The sequence below is a fragment of the Ictidomys tridecemlineatus genome, chromosome 3 (assembly GCF_052094955.1).
Source record: "Ictidomys tridecemlineatus isolate mIctTri1 chromosome 3, mIctTri1.hap1, whole genome shotgun sequence".
NCBI lineage: Eukaryota > Metazoa > Chordata > Mammalia > Rodentia > Sciuridae > Ictidomys > Ictidomys tridecemlineatus.
The window spans coordinates 131,143,423-131,166,147 of record NC_135479.1 but is presented as its reverse complement, the minus strand read 5'-3'; the positions used below and the strand labels follow the sequence as shown (position 1 = coordinate 131,166,147).

The window sequence follows — 22,725 nt, the reverse complement described above, 5'->3', positions numbered from 1 at the left end:
CTGTGTATAAAGATTAGGTTTTTTAAAAAAAAGTTTATTCAGGAAGGAAAAACCAATTACTAAGGGCTACATTCAAAGTAAAGTAGGAAATTAGCGCATGGATTTCCGCCTCTTTCAATGAAGGCAAACACAAAACGAGACAGGAAACCAGGCGGAAGAAAGGAATAAAGGGCGGGGTAAACGGTGACTCTGTTCTCCCAACTCCCACCTTCAGTGTTCTCCTGGGAGAGTTTCAGAAGCGATTCAGATCTGGCTGGTGACTCACTGTGTCCCGAGGCTACAACCTCTGAGGCCTTGAGACACACTTTCCCGCCCAACAGAGGAGGAGAGACAGGGGTGGAGCAGCACGAGAGGGCGGGGCCGACGTCACATCCGGTTCGGAACCAGCCACCGCTAAGCTGTGAGGGCCTGGCGCGGAGGGGCGGGGCCGAGAAAGCGCGCGTTCCTGAGAGGGAGGAGCCGGGTTAAGGAGTGCCGCGTCACGTCCGGCAGAGCTAGAGCCCGAGCGGAGGTGGTGCGGAGCGTTTCGGCTCTGAGCGGCTCGGCAACCCGTGCGTCCTGCGAGGCTGCGGCGGAGCCTCTGTCGAGAAGGCGCAAGAGGTTGGCAGCTTCGACTGAAGCCCAGCGAGCAGCGACGTCAGCTAGGAGTCATGAGCGACAGCGGCGAGCAGAATTACGGCGAGCGGGTACGTATAGGTGGTGTAGGGGGTGGCTGTGTGGTCCCAGCTTCTTGCATCTCTTTCTAGGCCCATCGGCCTCGGCCTGGAGTCGGAGGCGTATTAGGCCCCCAAGTCTGAAGCCAGGAGGGATAGGTGACAACGGTTTAAAAAGCCTTTGTATATACGTGTCTTTGGTCGAAAAGGAAGCCGCCAACCGGTTATGCGGCTTCGTTCCCAAGACGGCCGTTTTTTCCGTTATAAGGAGGGGGGGAGAGATTAAAAATGGCCGCGGTGTCCCCTCGGTGTTGGGGGAGGGGAGCGGTATCCTATTTCGCCGTTGCTCCCTGCGAAGCCTCGCCGCAGCCATCTTGGGCTGGCGGTCCGGGCGCGCAGCCAGAGGCACAAAATGGCGGAGGAGCGGCGCTCTGACGCTGGCAAGGCCTACCGCGGGCCGCGCCTCTGTGGGGCGCGGGGAGACGTTTTGAGGGCCTTTAGCCGAGTGTTTAGGTCAGCGAAGGTATTTTTTTATGGTAATGGAAAGCACAGTATCTAGGGTGTACTTGGCCTCGTTTAAGCTGGAAACAATCTGACGTAAATGCTGGGCCCGTTAGTTTTGGGCGGATGGCGTGCGGGCTTTGTGTTTGGCCTAAAAGGAATGCCGCTCTTGTATCGAAGGGGCGTTCCGGGCAAAAACCGTCGTCGGTGTCCTAGTAAACGGAACCTTAAGCTCGCCAAGATTGTTTTATGGAGATTTTTTCCCCCCATGGGATTGTGAAGGAGAAATTGGCGGGCAACAATTTATGGCGCCGTTGTTTCCTTTGTTTTGGGACGTTCCGATCCCGAGAACCACCACGTGTTGGTACTCTTTGTTTACACCTCCTAAAGGTGGGCGTTGATTACGTTCCTAGATTGGGAGAATGAGATGTTTTCTAAGCTTAAACATCATCGCTTAGCTGTGGGGCTTTGGATGTGAGATACGGAAAGCACCGAATGGCGGTAAAGGGGGGGGGCTTGCTAAAATGTTAGGAGCTAAGGAAAACTTGTTGAAAGAAAGGTAATAAGTATCATTCATAGAAATCATCTTTTGAGACTTACAGGAATAAGTTGAGCAGGCTTTTTTTGTTGTTGTTGGTTGGTTATGAGTTGGTATTTGTTTTTCTAGTACTTTGTTAATTTTTTTTCTTGTAAAGCTGCCTTAAAGTCTGAATACCATTGGTCAAGTAAATCCTATTTAAACATCTTATTAAACTCTTTAACATTTAAAAGATTTTCTTAGGTGGTTTAGTAGAAAGTATTTTTAGAGAACTGCTGTATGACGGTGAACTTGAAACCAAATCTGATTAATTTGGTTTGAACTAATGAGACCTTGCTTATACATATAGATAAATAAACATTAGGTTTTTAGATTTTGATGTTTCCCCAAAACATTGTCGACTAACGTCACCAGGGCGTTTTTGTTTTAAAGCTCTTCCTTGGGCTAAGAAAGTTTAAATTTAACTCACAAGTCGTCAGTGTGGCTTGTGACTATGTCTGGTTGCTGCCGACCAGAATACACTGTTTGGATATACTCTTGCTGGTGCTTGGCCTGAAGAGCAAATGATTTTAAAGTGTTAAGTTATTAACACCAATTACTGGATACTTTGTACTCTTCAGGGAGTACCAAATGATTTATTTCTGATGAGAGTTCCCAGTTGAAAATATTTGAAGAAGTTAAATATAGCGTCCTCCTGAGGTGGGAAAAATTGTTCAAAGAATTAACTAGTAAATATATGGAGAAGGAAATGATTGAAGGAAGAAATCGGTCCCAGTTTGAAACGGAGCCAGCTCAAATGAAACTGCCTCCTAATTTGAAAGTTTTACTTTCTGGTGTTTCTCACAAACCCGAATGGGTATTTGATAAAATGAAGAAGGGGAGAAAAAGGTTGTGTTAATTGATACTTCTTTTACATAAGAGCCTTTGCATTTTAAAATAGATTTTCTAAGTTTTGAAATTTAAAAAATACTTCCACATTGTTGTACGTTGTGTTTCCTTTCCAATTAGAACCTTTAAATGATTGGAAGCCTGGAACACATTTGGAGCACCAAGATAAGCTTAGTAAAACTATAAAATTCAATGGCATAATATAAAAGTAATACTTGATTGTTCAAGCCCCAGTCAGCTGGCACGTAGGTAGTATATACGTATTTGTGTGGTGCAAAGCAATAGTGGTCAAGTCTGATTGAGTAGCCTTTCCTTTTGGAAGTGAGCAGTGAAAAACATGTTCAAGGTTAATCTTGGATATGTTCAGTATAAATGACATCTCTGAAGCCTGGGGGGGAAAAGGCCTCATGTTTTCATTTGACCTCTGGTTTTGGCTGTTAAACATTGTAAACTAATGTAAATAACACCAATCTCTTCAAATCAGCTGGAATCTTTTCTCTTTTTTGTCTCATCCAGCCACTCCTATGTTCAACACCCCAACTTCCCTAGTACTGTTTTTCCTCCACCCTCTTTAGACTTTAGAAGCTCTTCTTTTCCTAAAGATTTAAGGTTTGTGTTTGGAGTAAATTATTCTCCCATTTGGTTACAGGTATTGAATGGGTGAATGTATTTAAGCTTAGAACTGTGGCTCAGTGTATCCCATATCCCTACTTTACTGTGGAAATTTTTTTAATGCATAAGTTTCTTCCAGAATTTCTTAAAAATGGCTTACATTTTTAAAAAGGCAAGCCTAACGTTTACATCCCTTCATAATTCTGAATATAAGAACACTTGAGTTATTAAGTTTAGAGGTGTAAGTTTAAAATCTAGAAATGATCACAGTATCACATGTTTGCATGTTTGGTAGCAACACAGTATAATATTCTCCCCTCTTTGGGATTTTGGCTAGTTTGAAACTTTACATCAAGGATACAGAAACTAAGTAGTATATCCTATTTGTAGACTGGGTATTTTAAGTTTTTGCCAAACCAGTCTCTTTAATGTTTTGGCCCAACAAATAATTTGATGGAGTATTTCTTTGTAGAAGCAATGTATTTGAGTCAGCCACTTTGTGAAGAGATGAATAGTTTGGATTCTATCCCATCACATTGCCTTTCAAATTCTCAGTTTTTCTGTTTAATCTTGGGATATATTTGTTCCTTATTTTTAACCTGTTGCTCTAAATTTTAATTTTCAAAACTGAAACATCTCCTGAAGATTCTTCAGTCTAAAGTCCTCACACCAAACTCCTTTCACTAAAGGTTTAATTAAGGGGCTGGGTTTGTGACTTGGTGCATGTGAGACCCTGGGTTCAGTCCTCAGCGCCACATAAAAATAAATAAATAAATAAATAAAATAAAGGTATTGTGTCCTAAAAAATAAATTTTTTTAAAAAAGATTGAATTAAAAATAAGTGTGAGGAAATAGTTTGCATTGTTTTGTATCACTGACTGGTTAGATATGTCTGTTGAAACCAGGTTGAAATCTTTTCCCTTGGTTTAAATAAGAATGTTTTTAATAGAGTGAATAATGTCTGGATCTAGAAGGTGGCATTTTCAAACTGAAATTACAAGTGATTTTACAAGGTAAGTACTGCTGGTTTTGTGAAAAGTGAAGAGGAATTCAGATGATGAGAGAAGTTTTAATGGTATTTGCTTTATTTATACAGCATTTCCCCTTTATTGAGACCCCAAACCTAAACATTAATGCTTTTATAGTTGTTCATATTTTACCCAAGACAAGGAGAGAGCTACAGTTGTGTACGTCTGAGCCTTAGAAATAATTTGTAAATGTTGACAAGAGCTTATACGTAACTATTATTTTCTTACAAAGAATGGTGATTGATGTTCAGGAATTTTAACTGTTTACCCAGGTTAGTATTCTGGGTATGTCATAGAATTAGCTATTATCAATTTTTATTGGTTTAAACTGTAAGGCAAAAAAAAAAATTCACCATAGCAAACTAGTCTTCAAAGTCCCCAAAAATCTTTGCTTTGAATTGGGTTTTGGAGGTTAATTATTTTCAGATTGTTACTTTTGTCAGTCTAAATTGTCACATACTGCAGCTTGGATAAGGCTCTTTTGCATAAAATTTTTGTGCTTGTAGATAAAACAACAAAAAGCATACTTGTATTTGCTTGTGCTGAATGTACCTTAATGAATGTAAATTTAAGGGTTGTCTGTTTTTGCAAGAAATTTTCTAAAAGATTCAGGCAAGTCTTTATTTTTTTAGCAAGATCCTAGATTTTCTTTGCCAATGCCCTTTCCAGTTATTAAAATATTATAAAATATAACCTTGTCAGCTTGCTGAGTTTGTGCATGTGTAATGTTAAATGGACTCCAGTTTGTAGTCTCTAGAAACTTTGTAACAAATTGTAATGCTGATGGGACAAATTTATTTTCTAAGTAGGGTCTCTTAACCAAATATATAACATTAGCCTAATTGTTGCCCTCCGGAGGCTTATAAAGTGGCCACTTGAACTTAGAAACTGAGTTGAAATAAGCATAATATTTATGTTATTTAGTCTGGTTTCTTAAAATATAGGAGGAAAATTGGAAAGGGGTAATGAAATAAGAGCCAGGTGTCCCCGCATTGTAAACAGTTGTGTTACCTAGATCTTTGGCCTCTGTTCTAGTATTTTCAGCATCTAAGCCCTGTATCTGTACATAATCTTTAGGAGGCCCTAAGGAAACCTGCTTGGGCATTCTGATTCCACGATTACATTTGTGTTACCAGCAAACATTTCCCATTACATTTTAGTGATGGATATTAAAAGAAAACCAATTAGTATGATTCCCTTAAATAAAAAGCTATTTAAGTCTTTTCCCAGATTAAATAAACAATAATTGACTGTAAAACTAGACTGGAAATTGTTTTTACTTTTTTAGAAAATATTTCCCAGGATAGCCATGGTTATCTTTATACCCAGATAGGTGTAAAGACTTACCTATGATTGTTTTTTTCTTTTAAGAATTTTTTTCCAAAAGGAAAATATAGGAGTGGAAATGAATGGCATTAAGTGAAAGATTATATGATAATGCCGAATGTTTCATGCAGGCAGTATTAGTATTTTGTTTACACTAATCTGCTGAGTCTTTTAAATCATCATCTGTGGAGGTGAGCTATAGTTTTCTATATTGCCACCTTATAAATTAGAATTTTGCTCCCCCTGATTTCTAAACTTTAATACTTTGTTCATCAAGGGGAAAACATTACCAGAAAAATCTTTGAAAATACTACTGTTGGACTCAGGTTTGCTCTTTTCCTTCATAGCTACTAGCATATAGTAGTAGGTTGACTTAATTTTTGCTGACTTTAGTTCTAAATTTAGTAATTACACGATTCATACTATAAAACTTCAATAGAGCAGCTTTCCCAGGGTGGGTTGAACACAATAGTTCCAAATTGTCAGGTTCCCTGACATTGTCTAACAGTGCTCTTTAAAATATACAGTACAAAAATGTGTGACATAAGATACGTTTCTTTATCCTATCTAGACAAGTCACAATATTGTAAACCTCTTCAACCCTGAGCTTTTGTCATCATTGTACAAATGAATTGTCCGTGCTTTCCTTTCTTGCACTTTTGTATTAATGTGTCACTTTTTGACTAGAGATGTGCTTTTGACACGATTTTCTCTTGATGAATACAATCTTAAGAAGTGTGAAATGTAATTAACAGTTCTAAAATGTTAAATGAACAGTAAATGTTCAGTGGCGCACTTCACATTCAACTTAAAACGCATGATAAGTCTATTTGGAGTAGACATGAGATTATCATATACTAGAAACAACAGAAGACTGTAGTTTCTGATTTTTGAACTGCATATTCTAGTTTTTTTTTTTTAATCCAAAACGACAAGGGATTTTTTTTTTCTAGTTTCAGTTTTGGCACTGGATTTTATCCCGGAGTTTTAAAATATTCTTCATCCTGTTCTTTTTCTATTAAGGTTAATGTTGAAGAAGGAAAATGCGGAAGTCGTCATTTGACAAGTTTTATAAATGAGTATTTGAAGCTCAGGAATAAGTGAAGCTGAAATTTGAAAAAATAAAAGAAAGAATGCATGCTAATTATCAGACCAGAAGTCCCACTTGTAGAATATTGAGCAATTTGTGTGAAGTGGGGAAGATGAAAGAAGTCAGAATTTGAAACGGAAGAATGAAGAAAAGAAATAAAAATGAAGTTAAGATAAGAAGTAATCTGGAATCAGAAAGCACTACGCTAAGTAATTACTAGTCTGTTTATGTGTCCCTGTATATTTTGCTAAACATGCATGCATTATTTGTTTAATAGAAGAAAATATATACAGGGTAACGAAGTGCCTTCCAAGGGAAACGTATAAATTAGGTAATTCTAATTTTAACTGCTTAGTCAAATGATTGAAATGCAATTCTTTAAAAATAATCCTTTGTAGTCAAATACCAGGCAGTGATAAGCTCTCCAGCATGGGTAACAGTTGGCCTCCTGTTGTCCCTTAGATTTTTCATCTAACTTAGCTTGTTCTGGGACATGAGTGAGTACCTTCTGAGTTGGAACTGCTAGTGGTATATGCCATCTCCATTCTCCCAACTCTTAATGCACTGACCTTTATCCTTCAGTACTAAATAATATGATTATAATGTTTTTCTGTTGGAAGTTTTTAAAAGAATGTCACCAGGATGGTTATGAAGCCAAACCCCCAAAATCCAAGCAAAGCATTGAACCAGGGTAGTTAAATTTTGGAATGAAAGCATTAGTTTTTTCCCAAATGGTGTTAGTGGAAAGCTGCAACCATTTAGGCCCTAATATTCAGATGCATATGTGCCAAATAGGAACGATTCTTCAAATTTTGTTTAATGCTTGTTCCAGCCAAATGACTAAGGTTTCCGCTAAAATACAATACCTTTCCTTGGAAGAGGTGGGTCATACAAGTGAAACAGGATAGCTAATTCAAAATGTAATAGTAGTAATAGGTGCTTTGTTCCATTTTCTGTTATCAGTGTTTAGCTATTATGATATTAAAGACAGATTCTGAAATAGTTTTTTTCTAGACTATCCCTATCACTTCCTGAGGAAACCAACTCAAAGTTCTGTCTTTTCTCTTTCTGTGTTTCATTGTAGCCAAGAAGAGTCAGATGATGGTGTGATGTTGTTGCCCCTGGTTGGATGGGACAAGTACACATCAAAATAATTAGTAACCACCCAACAGTTGTCTTCTACCCAATTTAGAATGCCAAGGGTATCATCTTAATCTCCCCCCCCCCCTTTTTTTTTTTTTTGGTAAACTGAAGGCAGCTTTAAAACTTTCTCTCAGGTGTAGGTCTTAAAGCTCTTTGAGAAAGTAGTTTACCCCTGAAACTTACAGGATCCATTTTTTGATACTTGGGGCCTATTATCACAATGTGAAAGTTGTACTTTTTATATTGCATTTTGTAAACAGAAGAAAAATATTCCCATTTATAAAGAGTTTTTGTATTCATTTTGCCTTAATTGTTGCTTTGTAAAACTTGCTATGAATAAACCAGTATAACGACATGAATAATGCTGATTTTGCACATAGCAGAGGTAAAAATTATGAATATTTCTGTTCAAGCCCTTGGGTTCTTTTATCAAGAGACCTGAAAAGTCTAGAGAAAAGGGCCTTTTAGCCCCATAAACTATTGGAACCAGTATGAAATTTAATTATGTGGCCCAAACTGGAAAGACTTAAACTAGAAATGTTGATGCTGAATGCTGGTGGATTGTCAACATCCATTCCTTCTTGGCCAAGTCATCTTTGGGTATTAGTGTGGCTCCTCCCTGGGCCATTGGGGAGACAAGGGAAGTTACAGGCTTTTGTCCTGGGACAGGCAGTATAGGGAAGACAAAAATAATCAGGAGTGTTGATAAATGTTAGGGATGGATAGAAACATGGTTCCAGGAGGGTGGGGGGATCAAATAGAAAGCTTATAACTTCTGAAATTGAGTCAGACTAATCTAGCATCATATTCAAGTGTACTTTGATTTTAATGAGTGGGTGCCCAACTCCAAACTTACTCAATAGATTCCAGGCTAAAGCCCTGTATTTTGAAATATTAAAGAGGTTTAGTGGATACCTCTTGTTTATGAGCTCTTGCATCTAGTTTTTTGAATAATAGGGATTGGATGGTATTTCTGTTTTTATCATCTCTTTCAAATAATTTTTGAGATTATCACTGTTCTCGATAGGGATATGTCATCATGTTTTGTTGGAAGGCTTATTTTTTAAATTTGTATTTCTTGTAGGTTGTATATTAATGTATGACTAGGAGCCAATCAATAAGAACCAGGATTCTCTGAGCATTTTTCAGGGAATTTTTGGCTTTATTGTATTGATGCTAAAGGCATGTGTCCTTAGCAGTTCTTTTTGGTAGGGTTTTAATGTATTGACACCTATAACTTTGTCTGCCCTGGGTATGTAATTTGAAGTATCCTGTGTAGGGGCTTTTCCCCAACTGGTTTTATAGATTTGCCTGTGTATTAAGACTTTAATTCATGCTTTGGATTTGGCTAATCTTTTAGGTCTCATTTCTTTTAAGCAAACTAAATTCCTTACATATATCTTCCCAACCAGCTAAGTGGCAGAAGGCTTTAATTTTTCTAAGAAAATATCCCTCATAGGAAAGAAAGTAGAGGTACTATTTAGGTGTTAACCAGATGGCAGTAGACAGGATATTCCCCTTATTCTTGGTATAAGAAATTATGAAATTTTGCATAGCCTGTTAGATTCTGAGGCTGAGTGAACTCTGATTTTATAAATACCCTGTCTAGCTCTTGGTCTGCTCTGATTTCATGAATAAATCTCAGACTTATTTCCTAGACTAGTGCTTGTGAAACAGACTAATGCATCTCAGCTTGGAATAAAGCTTTTCTGTTGATTAAAGCCAAGAAATTTGTGAAAAGGGTTCTTGCCTCTCTATACCTGATCTTCCTTTATATTCAAGTTCCAGTGTTAAAAATTTGTTAGCTATAACAGAGATTTTAACTGTTAACTGTAAGGCATTGGTGTTCTGCTCTCCTTCATGAGCAAGTAGTTCTATTTGGTTTCTATTAAAGCTTATAATTATTCCGTTAAGTTATATTTCTAGCACTGGAATAGAAGCATTTAGATAACTTGTTCATCATTTATCTTCTAGATTAGCTTTTGCTTGTAGTGAAGATGGTAAAATTTGCATATTTTTGAGGCGTATTGAGAGTAGAGATAAAGTGTCTTTCTAAATGTTTGTTGGAACATTGAATAGAGAAATCTAAGGGCTTGTAAATTGGGGTTTCCAGTATAGCAATACATCTTTAAACCTGAGGGTATCTATTTCTCAACAACAATCTGAGGTTCTTTTTTCTTGTCTTTGCAGTCATTTATTGAAGAGAATTGGTAGATAGGAAAGCCTGTGTAGCATTTCAAAAAGTTGTTTGTGGTATAGAGACCCAAATTCATTTTCTTTGTTAGACTTTTCTTCCCTATTTTTGAACTTAAACTTGATCTTATCTGTTTGGTGCTATCTATACCCCTTGCCCCCCTGATTTCCCCCCTCCCCCAAGGCATCATAGAAAGGATCTTCTGAGTGTTTTCCACTATCCTGTAAAAAAAAGTTTGTATTCTAAAAGGTTTTTAAACTGTAATTAAAACCTTTTGGAGATGCCAGAATTTTCTGAAGTTTGGCAGAGGGGCGATCTCTTGTGATAACTTATATTTGGATTCAGACTTTACAGTGACTTAATACTGTAAAATTGCTTCATTTTCAACTTGGCCATTTGTGCTGTGTCTCAGGTAGAGTTTCATTTTGGATTTCTAGGTCTTAAATTGGAAAACCTACAATGAATGCTGTCTTGCTTGGTGAGAGCTTAGTTATCAAAGACTTGGAGTCTCTTATCTTCTTGGTACAATTTGCAGAACTTTTCCCTAATTCTGTTACTAGCTATATTGCACATGCCTCTTCTGCTGTTTGACATGTGCCGTTAACTCATTGAATTAAATATCCTATTGAGACATTATCCTTTGCTGCTTTCTTTTTGTGATCTTTTTTTGTGCTACTCGCCTGCCAGCTACTTGAATTTTGATTGAGAAAGCTTAGAGTACACAGATTATCTAGACTTCAGTTTTTGCTTGTAGTTCCTGGGTCACCTTTCCTTCCTGGACCCTAGATTAGTAGTTGATGATTTAATCTGTCTTGGTTTTAATATGTATTTTTTATATAACATTTCTAGTTTACTTATTCTCAGTTTCTTATAAGTTTACCCTGTCTTGTCTCCATGTAGCTGAGAAATCTAGGTCTTAACAGGCCATTGCCTTTCTACTGTAGCTCCATCTGATTACGTTGAATTTCTTAGGAGCCTCCCACCATTAGATGAACCTAGGGTCTTATAGAATTTATTTAATGTCTTATATGGCTGGTCTTTGCTTTCCACTAGCTATCCACCTTTAGGACTTAAAATGAGATCATTGTCCTTGTCTCTTTCCGCATTTAACAATAAATACAACTCTTGAAAATTTGAAGTCTTATGAGAACTATCAAAAGCATTCTAAAAGTAAGTTTTGCAAATTTTGTAGGGTTTTAAAATTGACTGTAACTTAACTGAAAAAATAAGTTATAGATTTCATAGTTAATAAGATTCTTTCTCACCCTGGTCTTTATGGAGTAACATTCCCAAAATACAATCCTTGGACAGTTCCCTTAACCACCCTTTCTTCAGGGAGTGGGATCAGGTAACTCTTATTCCTGCTCCAGAAAGGTGGAAGAAAGGAAAAATTAATTGACTTATGTCAGTTGGAGGAATGAAACTATTATACCAGGTATATGCAATTCCTGCCCTTACCTATGTTTTCTTATCTTTGGAAGAGGATTGCTCTCCTCACCATTTACCTCACAGCAGCTTGTTTGTTTTTGAAGTTGCCCAGAAAGTATACAAATTAAACTTTTGACATCTACGTGTAGGAATCCCGTTCTGCTTCCAGAAGTGGAAGTGCTCACGGATCGGGGAAATCTGCAAGGCATACCCCTGCAAGGTCTCGCTCCAAGGAAGATTCCAGGCGTTCCAGATCAAAGTCCAGGTCCAGATCTGAATCTAGGTAAGAAAGACAATCTTGAGATTTTCTTCTGTTTCTCTTAGCTCTGAAATTGGTGTGTGCTTTGTTAAACTAGGAAGATAGAGAGGGTTAGATCTTTTGTTGGCTTATTTAATATTGGTACTAGAAATGAACCTAAGTTGTGGAAGAGAGACTTGGTTAAGAGCCTGGGCTTTTGGAGTCAGGGTTCAAATCTTACCTCCATTTTTGCTGGCTTGGGCAGATTACTTACTTAACCTTTTCAACTTTAGCTTATTATCTATAAAAGGCAAGTTATATTAGTTTTTTGAAGTTGTAAGGATTCACTATAGGCAAACTGTTAGTTTGGCAAATATTAAAACATTAGTTTTCATTAATTGCAGTTCTTTTAAATAGGTGTAGTCCAGTGTGGATTTAAAAACTTACCACTGTGTTGGAGGGGTTTGGGAGCTTTTTTGTGTGTGTTAAGAGAAGGCTGTGCACCCTGCTTTGCTTGGAACAGTCGCAGGTTATTAATGCCTCTTCAGGCATAGCACCTCTTCTCTCAAATGTGTCCTGGATTGTGTGGTGTAATGCTAGTCGAGAGCCACTTATTAATCTTTTAAAAAATAAAAACTGGTAAAAAAAAACTGCCTGTGGTGGTGATTTTATAATTGTGTTAAAGTGAGTAGTGGGAGACAGAAATAGAGTGGTATTAAAAGCAAAAGGTGTGCATAAACTAAGCTAGTAAAGTGCTGCATGCCTTGATTTTTCAGAAGATGAGTATAAATTTGATTTCACCTTTTGTTAATTTGAAGAAATGTTGGTATAGCTTGTGGTTTTGACAACACTTCTAGCAAAGTTGAAATGAACAGAAGAAAAAATGGACTCCACTTAAATTGGTGATCATGTTACTTTGGGAGTTTAACCTCCAGTAATAAAAGCATTGAAAGTCATATCTATTTCAGTTATTTATTATAACCTTTAAGCCTTTGTCTTAACAGGTCTAGATCCAGAAGAAGCTCTCGAAGGCATTATACAAGGTCCCGGTCCCGCTCCCGCTCCCATAGACGTTCCCGTAGCAGGTCTTACAGTAGAGATTATCGCAGACGACACAGCCACAGTCATTCTCCCATGTCTACTCGAAGGCGCCATGTTGGCAATCGGGTAAGATGAAAAACTTATTTATTCCCATCTTATTCCCTCCCCCAACCAAGAAATGGTTTTTATAGCTGGCCTGTGACACCTCCCTATAATCATAATCCCAGTGACTTTGAGATGAGGCGGGAGGATCCCCAGGTTTACGGCCAACCTGTCTCAATAAAAACAAGTACTCTAGTGAAAGTACTCTTGGGTTCAGTCCCCAGTGGCTTGCCCAATAAAAAACTAACATGGAAAGTAGAGCTATTAGCAGTATAACATACAGCTCCATACTGATGTTACTCATAATTCTGGGGCGTGGTTTATAAATTTTAAAAGGTGCTCTCCTAAGTTTTTTCATTTGATTTTAAACTTATTTTTGGTATAAGGAGTTTGTTTTTAAAATGGAATGTAATTTCCCTAGTAAATTGTGATTATATAAAAGTGAAACCTGGTAATTTCATTGTGGAAACTGGAAAGTTAGTAACATGGTCTTTTTGTTGCATCAATGCAGACTGCTTAATACATGTTAAAAATGGTTTGGTATACATCCTCTTGGGTTGCATTTATTTGTTGATTTCCAGAAAATACTAAATGGAAAGTCTGGACATAATAACTTTCCATTCCATCACTAGCATGATGTAATCAGGTGCTGTGCTGTTTCCTAGGCAAGGAATGAGCCATCCCTTTGTACAACATGTTTATACCGCATATGCTACCCCCACCATTACTCACTTAGCCATCTGAAAGCAGTTGAGACCATATTCATATAATTACTGTTACTGGGCCTATTTTGTTAAGTCAAGTTTTTTTCATAGGTATATAACCGAATTGTTTAAGGTATAATAATAAAAAAGTCTGTTTTAGTACAGGTGTAATTATTTTTTTAAAAAGCTGGGTTTTTTTGTTTGTTTGTTTTTTGGTTTTTTTTAAGTTGAAGATGAACACAAAAACTTACTTTGTTTTTATGTGGTGTTGAGGATTGAGCCCAGTGCTTAACACTTGTGAGGCAAGCACTCTACCATTGAGCCACCAACCACCCTGGCCCTACAGTTGTAATTTTTACCTACCGATGAATGAGGGCTGACTTCTAATTTTTTTTAGTGCCATTTTTTCATCATGACATTTACATTTTAGTAGGCAATTAAGAAATATAGTGGTGTTTTTTGATACTGTTTTTGGTGCTGGGAATTGAGCCCCAGCCCTTGTAGTGATTTAAAGTATACAAGAAGGTTATGTGCAAGCAAGTTTTTCATTGTAGGAGCAGTATGTGCTAGCAATTTGAACATACAACTTTAGTATCTGGGCAGGGCCAATAGAAATAATGCCTATGGACAAAGTGATAACTATAGCATTGGATATGTGTGTTCTTGTGAAATTACTTTCTTGGTTTTTGTTACAGAGAATTAAATCCAGATTGCATTACCACTAAGTTACAGCCCTGTTTTTTTTTTTTTTTTTTTTCTTTTTTTTTTCCTCCCTTTTGAAACAGGGTCTCAACAAGTTCTTCTGTGGTCTTTGTGCCCATTCTTTAAAATATTTGCAGTGCTTTGTAATTTTTAAATGATATTTGGTCTAATTATATATCTTACGGGTTCCTTCACATTATTTCTCTCTAAACAGGTTTTCAAAGTTTAATACCCTTTTTTCTATTTCTAGGCAAATCCTGACCCCAACTGTTGTCTTGGAGTATTTGGGTTGAGCTTATATACCACAGAAAGAGATCTGAGAGAAGTATTCTCTAAATATGGCCCCATTGCTGATGTGTCTATTGTATATGACCAGCAGTCTAGGCGTTCAAGAGGATTTGCCTTTGTGTATTTTGAAAATGTAGATGATGCCAAGGAAGTAAGTAAACATTTACCTTTGTATTAAAAGGAAAAAAAAGGATTTCTGTTTAACTCCCAAGTACTAACGGACAAGTGCTTAGACAAGGACAATTTTTGCTATTTATGGTATAAATAGGAGATATGTAAATACAGTTTTAGGTAAATCCTTCTAGCCTCAGATATCAAATTATACATTGAATTCTTTTTTCAACCTTTCATTGTGGGGAAATTTCAAATCCATGTGGATTAACAGAAAAATGATTTAAGACATTTGGTTCTATCACCTAGTTTGAATAGTTCTCAGCTATGGCTAGCTGTGCTGCAAATCTGTTCTTTCCATATAATTTTGAGATGATTGCAACATGTCACTGTTATTTCTGTAAATACGTATTACTGTTTTGGCATGTATAAGTAAAATACAGGAATATTAATAATTCTGTGATTTAGAGTATCAGTGATTACATTGAGCTGTTTTCTAAGGTGGAAAATAATCTGAAGTTATGGTTATAACAATGTTTTAATTTTTTAAAAGTATACTGGCAAGTGAGTGGTTTATTTGGATTTTGATTTGACTTGAGGCAGGATGTAGTGGAACTTTCATGTGAAATTCAAACAGCATTTACATTTCAGACTTTAGATGAAAAGGTGTGGTAGCTGTGACATCATCTTAAGGGGGAAGGAACAAGAAAATCAGAAGCAATACAAACCTACTGGTTAATGTTTTTTATTTATTTGTTTTAGTTGTAGGTGCCAAAAGTTATACAATTTGGCCCAATCTCACTGACAGTGTAGTAGGCTTCTGCATTTTCTGATTCACTTGCTACAGCTATATGAACACTGGCTTGAAAATCTGTGCTAAAGTAGTAACATTGGAACTAGAAACTTAAATTCTGCTTAGGTTAAAGGCTGTTGATTCCTCAAATTATCAAACTTCCAAGACTTTGAAATGGGGTATTTTTGGTTTTAAATGCAGAGTTTTTCAGTTGGTGTATACTCTGGATAGGAGGATATGTGAATAAAACTTTGTAAAATCAGAGGATCTCAGTTCTGCTTAACCAAAAGCATCCATATGTAAATGAAAGTGTGACACTGTATTCACTCATTTATGGATTTCATTTGATTCCTAGCCACTTAGATTGTTAGTTTATGGATCATTAAGAGTCAGGCAACTGGCCATATTTGGCTCTCAGATAATGTAGTTTATCAACCATGCATCACTTTAGAGCTGGAAATATTGTTAAATTGAAAAAGTTTCTACGACCAGCTTTCCCAAATGAAATGACTCATTTTTAAGTTTTAAGATTTCATGTTCTAGCCTATGTTAAATGTTTGACACTAACTGAAAGCATCCACTAGGTTATTATTTTTAAAGCTATAGGATAATTTAGTATTTTTATCTAAAATGCATGCACCAATTTATTTATCTTTTATCTCTTGAAGGCTAAAGAACGTGCCAATGGAATGGAGCTTGATGGACGTAGAATCAGAGTTGATTTCTCTATAACAAAAAGACCACATACCCCAACACCAGGAATTTACATGGGGAGACCAACCTAGTAAGTTTACTTGGAAGATAAAAGTGTGATTGACAGTGAAGTTTGTTAATTTCTTCCTGAAAACACTTGAGATGAAGTGACACCTACATAAAATCCTGTGGCCTCGTAAATCATTTTTCTTATCTCTTAACTAGCTAAAACTAGGTAGATTGTGATGGAAACATTCTGTTTGTGTCACAAATTTTGTTTGCCATCTTTAAATCATTTCCTGTAATAAGATGATAAAATGATAAAATCAAGTTTTTTTTAAGTGTTCTTTGCAGAATATAATGCATGGGCTTTAGTTATTGCACTGAAGTATAAAATACTTCTTATCATGACTCCCCAGCTGTGTACCATATTGACAGAAAACTTTAAATTATTCATGTAAGTCTAAATATAATCCATATAATAGAGAATTATGACTATGTTCCATGGTTGGCATATTCTCCTGACCTAGCTAAACCTTAGCCTACTCAGAAAAATGAAATTTTATTATTCCTTAGAAATGTGAACTAGTGAATTAACTTTATAAAGTATTTTTTTAGTTGTAGATGGACACAATACCTTCATTTTGTTCATTTTTTTTATGTGATGCTAAGGATCAAACCTAGTGCCTCACATATACCAGGCGAGCGCTCTACCACTGAGCCATAACTCCAGACCAATGAGTTGGCTTAATAAATGAGTGATTAGGACCTGTGAGCCTCCTTAACCAAACGAGATGAAATATTGTTACAAGGGATGAGAAAAGGGAAAGGCAGATATTGGTGAGGGTTATAATAAAATTCATTTCCAGTTAAAATATCAGAGAAGAACTACATATTGTAGATACCACTATTTTTGTACAGGAGAAAAAGATCCAGTTGTGTACATAGATCTTGACTAAAAAACCCAGAACACTGCATAGTATTTTGCTATATATATGTACTGATTTTTAATAACATAAGTCTTATCTGGGAAGATAGAAAAGACTACCTGAATTTTTTAAAAGGTTTATTATTATTCACAGTGGCAGCTCACGCCGTCGGGATTATTATGACAGAGGATATGATCGAGGCTATGATGATCGGGACTACTATAGCAGATCATACAGGTATGTTATATGGAAGGCCATTACCCTTCTGAGTCTCAATTGTAAGGTATTATTTAAAGTAACACAAAGCTTAGTTTTTAGTAAAGGCTTTACTGTTGGGGCGGTATCTCGGTGTCAGAGGGCTTGCGTACTCACGGTCTTGATTTTGACCTCAGTGCCATAAAGAAATAAAAGCTGGAGTTTAAATCAAATTTAAGGATTATGTGTCTTTAATTTGGTATCTGTATTTGCATTTTTTTGAATGATTATTCTAAAATATTAAAGGGAGCTTTATCAAAAGTTGTTAATAAATAATAACTAAAATAATAAAAATAATAATAAAACTTTATTTTAAACATTGTATATGAATCGGCTGAATTCCCTGAAAGTTGGCATATGTTTCCATTTTGGGAGTGGTTGGGTAGTTTAGCTTTCAAGTAAAATTGTAAATTTATGTGATGATTAGATATGAACTATAACTGTTAACCTTGATGGGTTTGTGGCTTTGAGGTATGGATGTCTTTGCATGGTACTTTGATATATTTTAGAAAATTGGAAGTTGTCCTAGCCAGGTTTATTTGCACATTCCTGTAATCCCAGTGATTCAGAAGATGGCAGAGTTCAGATTGAGGCCTGTCTTGGGATTCAGCTCAGTGGTAAAGTGTCCCTGAGTTCAAGCCCAAGTACCCAAAAAAGAAAAATCGATTATATTGTTGCTGTTTGTAGGAGTGAGTTTATTAAGTATGTTTTTGACATTGCCAACATTTAACCCACACAAACTCAAAATATTTGTTCTTTTTAAATAAGAAATACATTAAACAACACTTAAGAGTAGAGGCTAAGATTATAGTCTTCATTTTTCATTCACTTGGTAGCATTTCCTTGGAAATGTTCTGTAGTGTTAATACTCATTTTAGCCACCAGAGAGAGCACTACAATTTTCTAAAAAGGATGGCAAAATTGACTATCTATTATACAACACTAGTATTCACTGGGCACAGTGCCAAACACCTGTAATCCCTTGTGACTCAGAAGGCTAAGGCAGAATTTCAAATTTCAAGGCCAGCCAGGAGAACTTAGCAAGACTTTACTCAAAAAGTAAAAAGAGCTAGGAATATAGCTCACAGTGGTTGAATACTTCTGGGTTCTATTTCCAGTATTGTGCCCCCACCCCCAACTAGTTTCACTCAAGGTTCATGAGGTTTTTTTGTGAGGTACTGGGGATTGTGGAGCCATACCTGACCCCACACACTTTTTTCTTTTTGGCAAGGGAGAGGGTCCCTCCTAAGTTGCTGGGGCTGGCCTTATAAATTTGCCATCATGCTTCAGCCCCTTGAAACACTGATCTTAGAGGTGTGAACTGCTGCACTTCATTTTCGTTTTATCTTATAACTAAATGTTGCTTTTCTGTCTTCACAGAGGAGGAGGTGGAGGAGGAGGTGGATGGAGAGCTGCTCAAGACAGGGATCAGATTTACAGGTATGTCAGGAGAGAATTTAAATCTGGACAAAAACAGAAAACATTAAAGATGTTTGCTATATAGGTACTGATTATATGTAGGTAGTTTTAAGTGGCATCACAAAATTGGATTTCTTTTAGTTTATTAAAATACTCTTTAACAATAAAAAGGGCTTTGTAGTGTTCATAAAAGTTAATTTGACTTATAATAAGTAATTGGTGTCATTTCATAAATAATGGGAAGCAATTAAGTCATGGATATGGTTGCAGATTTGTAGTCATTTGCTTATGACTGCTGTGTTCTTCCACTCTTAATTTCTCAGTTTTTCTTTTTTAAATAAGTACAACCTACTTGAAACACTAGTCAACTTTATTTATGGTGTTAAAAGTGGTTGTAAATAATGGTAAGGGAATTTTATAACGTTATATTGATGGAATATAGCAAGGAGTATTTAACCTGATATTTTTTAGGAGATGCTTATTCCAGTACACTAGAGCCCAGTATGATGTTCATTCTGAAAATTTAGCCTTTGAAGCCTAACTAATGAAAACATTAAAGGTTTGTTAGGTCCTTCTAGTTTTTGTTGTATAATCGTAATTTGTAGAGACTTAGACAACCTTGACGTTTGTTTACAGAAGGCGGTCACCTTCTCCTTACTACAGTCGTGGAGGATACAGGTCACGTTCCAGATCTCGATCCTACTCACCTCGTAAGTTTTTTATCTTTATGATTTTGTTTATATATTATAATATTATGACTTGTTCTGACTTGGCATCTACAGCTAGTTGAGTGATCTTTTTGCAAATAATGGGTTGGTCCACATATTATCATTGTATATCTATTATCTATTATATCTACGTTAGGATCCATTTAATTGTTCAATAAGCCTAACATAATCTGTCACCATTTTTTTTTTTCCTGCTTTGGGAACTATTACAAATTTTGGACAACTGGAATTGGGTCGTTTATTATATGTTCTTGCATCTGCTTTTTTGCTTTCCACATTTTTTATTGGTACCTCATAGCTGTGCCTAATGATGGGATTCATTGTTACATAGTCATGCAGTATGACAACATAAGTTAGCCAGGATCATTCCCCAACACTTATCCCCTCCCTGCCAGTTGGGTTTTTAGACTCTTATCTCTCATATCTAGTATTTAACACCGGTTATCTCATTTCTATTTTTTGTACACACTTCTGTTATTCCCACAAAGGGAATCTGCTAGAAATTTCCTAATTGTAGAATAGTCTAATAAAAGTTCTTAGCATTCAAATAAGCTTGATATACTGCTCCCTTAGCATTAAAACATGTTAATTTTTCATTTTCTTTCCAGGTCGCTATTAAAGCATGAAGTTGAAGATTTTCTGAAACCTGCCATAGAGCTGGGATATTGTTTGTGGACAATATTTTTTATTGTCTCATGTTTAAAAAGTGAACAGTGCCTAGTGAAGTTAGGTGACTTTTACACCTTTTATGATGACTACTTTTGGTGGAGTTGAAATGCTGTTTTCATTCTGCATTTGTGTAGTTCGGTGCTTTGTTCAAAGTTAAGTGTTTTCAGAAAAGTATGTTTTGCATGTATTTTTTTACAGTCCAAATTTTGACTGCTGAGAAGTTTCTATTGTACAAAACTTCATTTAAAAGGTTTTTCTACTGAATCCAGGGTATTCTGAAGATCGAAGCCTGTGTGTAAAATGCTACCAAATGGTAAAAAGCAACAATAAACAATTTGATTTTTACTTTTCTTTCTAACATCAGTGCTTAGAACTATTCCAATTTGTCAGTAAATTTAAAGACAAAACTGCCCATTTTACTCCAATCCATGAAACATAAACCATATTTAATATACTTGCAAATAAATGTTAAAAATATGCTCTGTAACTCTGTACTGCTAGTATTAGAACTAAAAATCTTTCAATACAGCAAGCGCTTAATGCTTATAAATGTGGATTTGTCAGCTTTTATGTAATCTGTATCATAGCAGAGGAATAAGAAGAGTTACACATTGTATCCCTTAAGGCTGTTTCTTAAAAGCTGTTACAAGGGGATAATGGTATTTTCGTCTAGTTATCAGCAAGTAACAATACATTCCACCACAAATGTACTCTTGTTCTAGTTTTTAGACTATATGAGAAAACTGGGTGCTTCAGAATGTGGGGTAAGAGAAGGGAACACTACACCTGTGTCGTGGATGGACTGAAGACATTGCCTGTTCATTTTTTAAATATTTTCAGGTCCTTTGCTTACCAAAGGAGGCCCAATTTCACTCAAATGTTTTGAGAACTGTGTTAAATAAATGCAAATGAAGAGACAAAAATACTGGTGCAACTCAGTTTACAAAGAAGTGTTGGTTTTCTTTTGACCTTGTGGTAATTAGGATAGTTGTTTAGGCCCTGATGCAGTATGCTTCCTGGGCTGAGATTTATACTTTTTTTGTTGTTTTAAGATTGTGTTTCTCAGAAGTATATTTAGAGTGGATAAGGGTTACCTAGAATACCTTGGTATTTTACATTTAATTTTCTTTTACATTTAATTTCTTCTTCCAACCAATTCTGAGAATGTCATAGGTAATGGTGTTATGCTACTGGCTTTAATAGCACTTAGATATAATTCAGTATGTCCCAGCTATTTTTATGTGTTTTGCATTAATTTCACTTAACAATCATAATGTAAAGTAACATAGATCAAAAGACTGCTAAGGTGGCATTTGGGCCTAGGTGGTCTCAATCCAGCTCTTTTTTGTTTTTTGTTTGTTGTTGGTAGGACAAGAAGAAATTGCCCAGCCTATTTATTGGCCTAGGGTATACAGCATCCTTGGGAATAACCATGTCTCATTGATGTATCCTACAAAAGTATTTGGGTTGATCTGTTAATAATACAAGTCCCATTTATACCATCTGTTTTTAAGATGGATTTTCACTCCTATCTTCCAATGTGTTCTTGGCTCTGTCGCATGGAAAGGTTCATTCTTGGTTTTGTTTGGTTTTTGTACTGAAGAGCCCAGAAGCACTCTACTGTGGCACTTAATTTTTATGGGAGGGTCTCACTAAGTTACTGAAACTGCCCTCGGTCTTGGAACCTTGCTTCAGTCCTTAACTGAGATTACAAGCATGTTCCACCACACACAAAAACCAAAATCAAGGCTCTCAAAGTTGTTTGTTTCAGGATCATAACACTAAAAGTTGTTGACCTTGGACCAACCTATAAAGCCAGTGCTTTTACCCATTATAGTACACCAACTTGTTATCACTCATACCATAAATCTGCCTGCTTCCTTAAAGTCAAAATCTTGTGAGCATGTGACATTTTTCACACTGAGGATATTTTAATTGGTGGTTCTGATTACAGAATATTGGGGGGTTTAGGTTTTGTGATGCTGGTGTATATCTGCACATAGAAATACACATGAACTAGGCATAAATAATGCTCAGCTGCGAGTGTAATAGTGACATTACATGCAAATCTCAACATCTGAATTTATTGAAAGTTATGGGAAGTACTTCCAGTCCAGGTAGAATAATAGGATTCCTTTGATATATTTCTACTAGCTGGGTGCAGTGGTACATGCCTATCTCAGCTGCTCAGGAGCTGAGGCAGAAGGATCCCAAATTCAAAGCCAGTTTCAGCAAAAAACGCTAGACACTAAGCAACTCGGACCCTTACTCCAAATAACATAAGAACTGGGGATGTGGCTCAATGGTTTCAAGCCCCAGCGTATAATCCCCAGTCCACCAAAGCCCCACCACCACCACCAAAATAAGATTTCTACTAATTTTTGAGTTTCTCAATTGGCTTCATCTGTTAAGTTTGAAAGATTGAGTGAATAACCCTTTCACCCAGATTACAAGGATATATGGGATCCCTATGGATTTACTATGGAGTTGATAAAGTTGGATAGAGTGGTTTGAATATCTAGTTGCTCCAAATTTGTATTACAAGCTTGTCTCCAACAGTACTATAATTTGTTAACTTCTGAACTGCGGCCTGTGGTGGTGCACCTGTAATCCCAGTAGCTCAGGAGCTGAGGCAGGAGGATCATGAAAGCC

The 22,725-nt window shown here is 36.4% G+C and overlaps 1 protein-coding gene across 1 annotated transcript; it reads left to right on the top strand.

Annotated features, from left to right (window-relative positions):
- Positions 1–475: 475 nt before the first annotated feature.
- Positions 476–20,418, top strand: Tra2b (transformer 2 beta homolog). The gene is made up of 9 exons (XM_005331012.3): positions 476–686; positions 11,551–11,684; positions 12,644–12,806; positions 14,439–14,627; positions 16,049–16,164; positions 17,156–17,239; positions 18,638–18,697; positions 19,313–19,386; positions 20,013–20,418. Exons 1-9 carry the CDS (start codon positions 651–653, stop codon positions 20,021–20,023), a joined length of 867 nt encoding a protein of 288 aa, XP_005331069.1. The 5' UTR covers positions 476–650; the 3' UTR covers positions 20,024–20,418.
- The last annotated feature ends 2,307 nt before the right edge of the window (positions 20,419–22,725 follow it).

Bases quoted from the DNA above. Each gene is read 5' to 3' on its own strand.
- Tra2b (XM_005331012.3), top strand. From the start codon at position 651: ATGAGCGACAGCGGCGAGCAGAATTACGGCGAGCGG. The intron at 12,807-14,438 runs GTAAGATGAAAA...TTCTATTTCTAG, and splicing joins GGCGCCATGTTGGCAATCGG to GCAAATCCTGACCCCAACTG. The intron at 18,698-19,312 runs GTATGTCAGGAG...GTTTGTTTACAG, and splicing joins GACAGGGATCAGATTTACAG to AAGGCGGTCACCTTCTCCTT.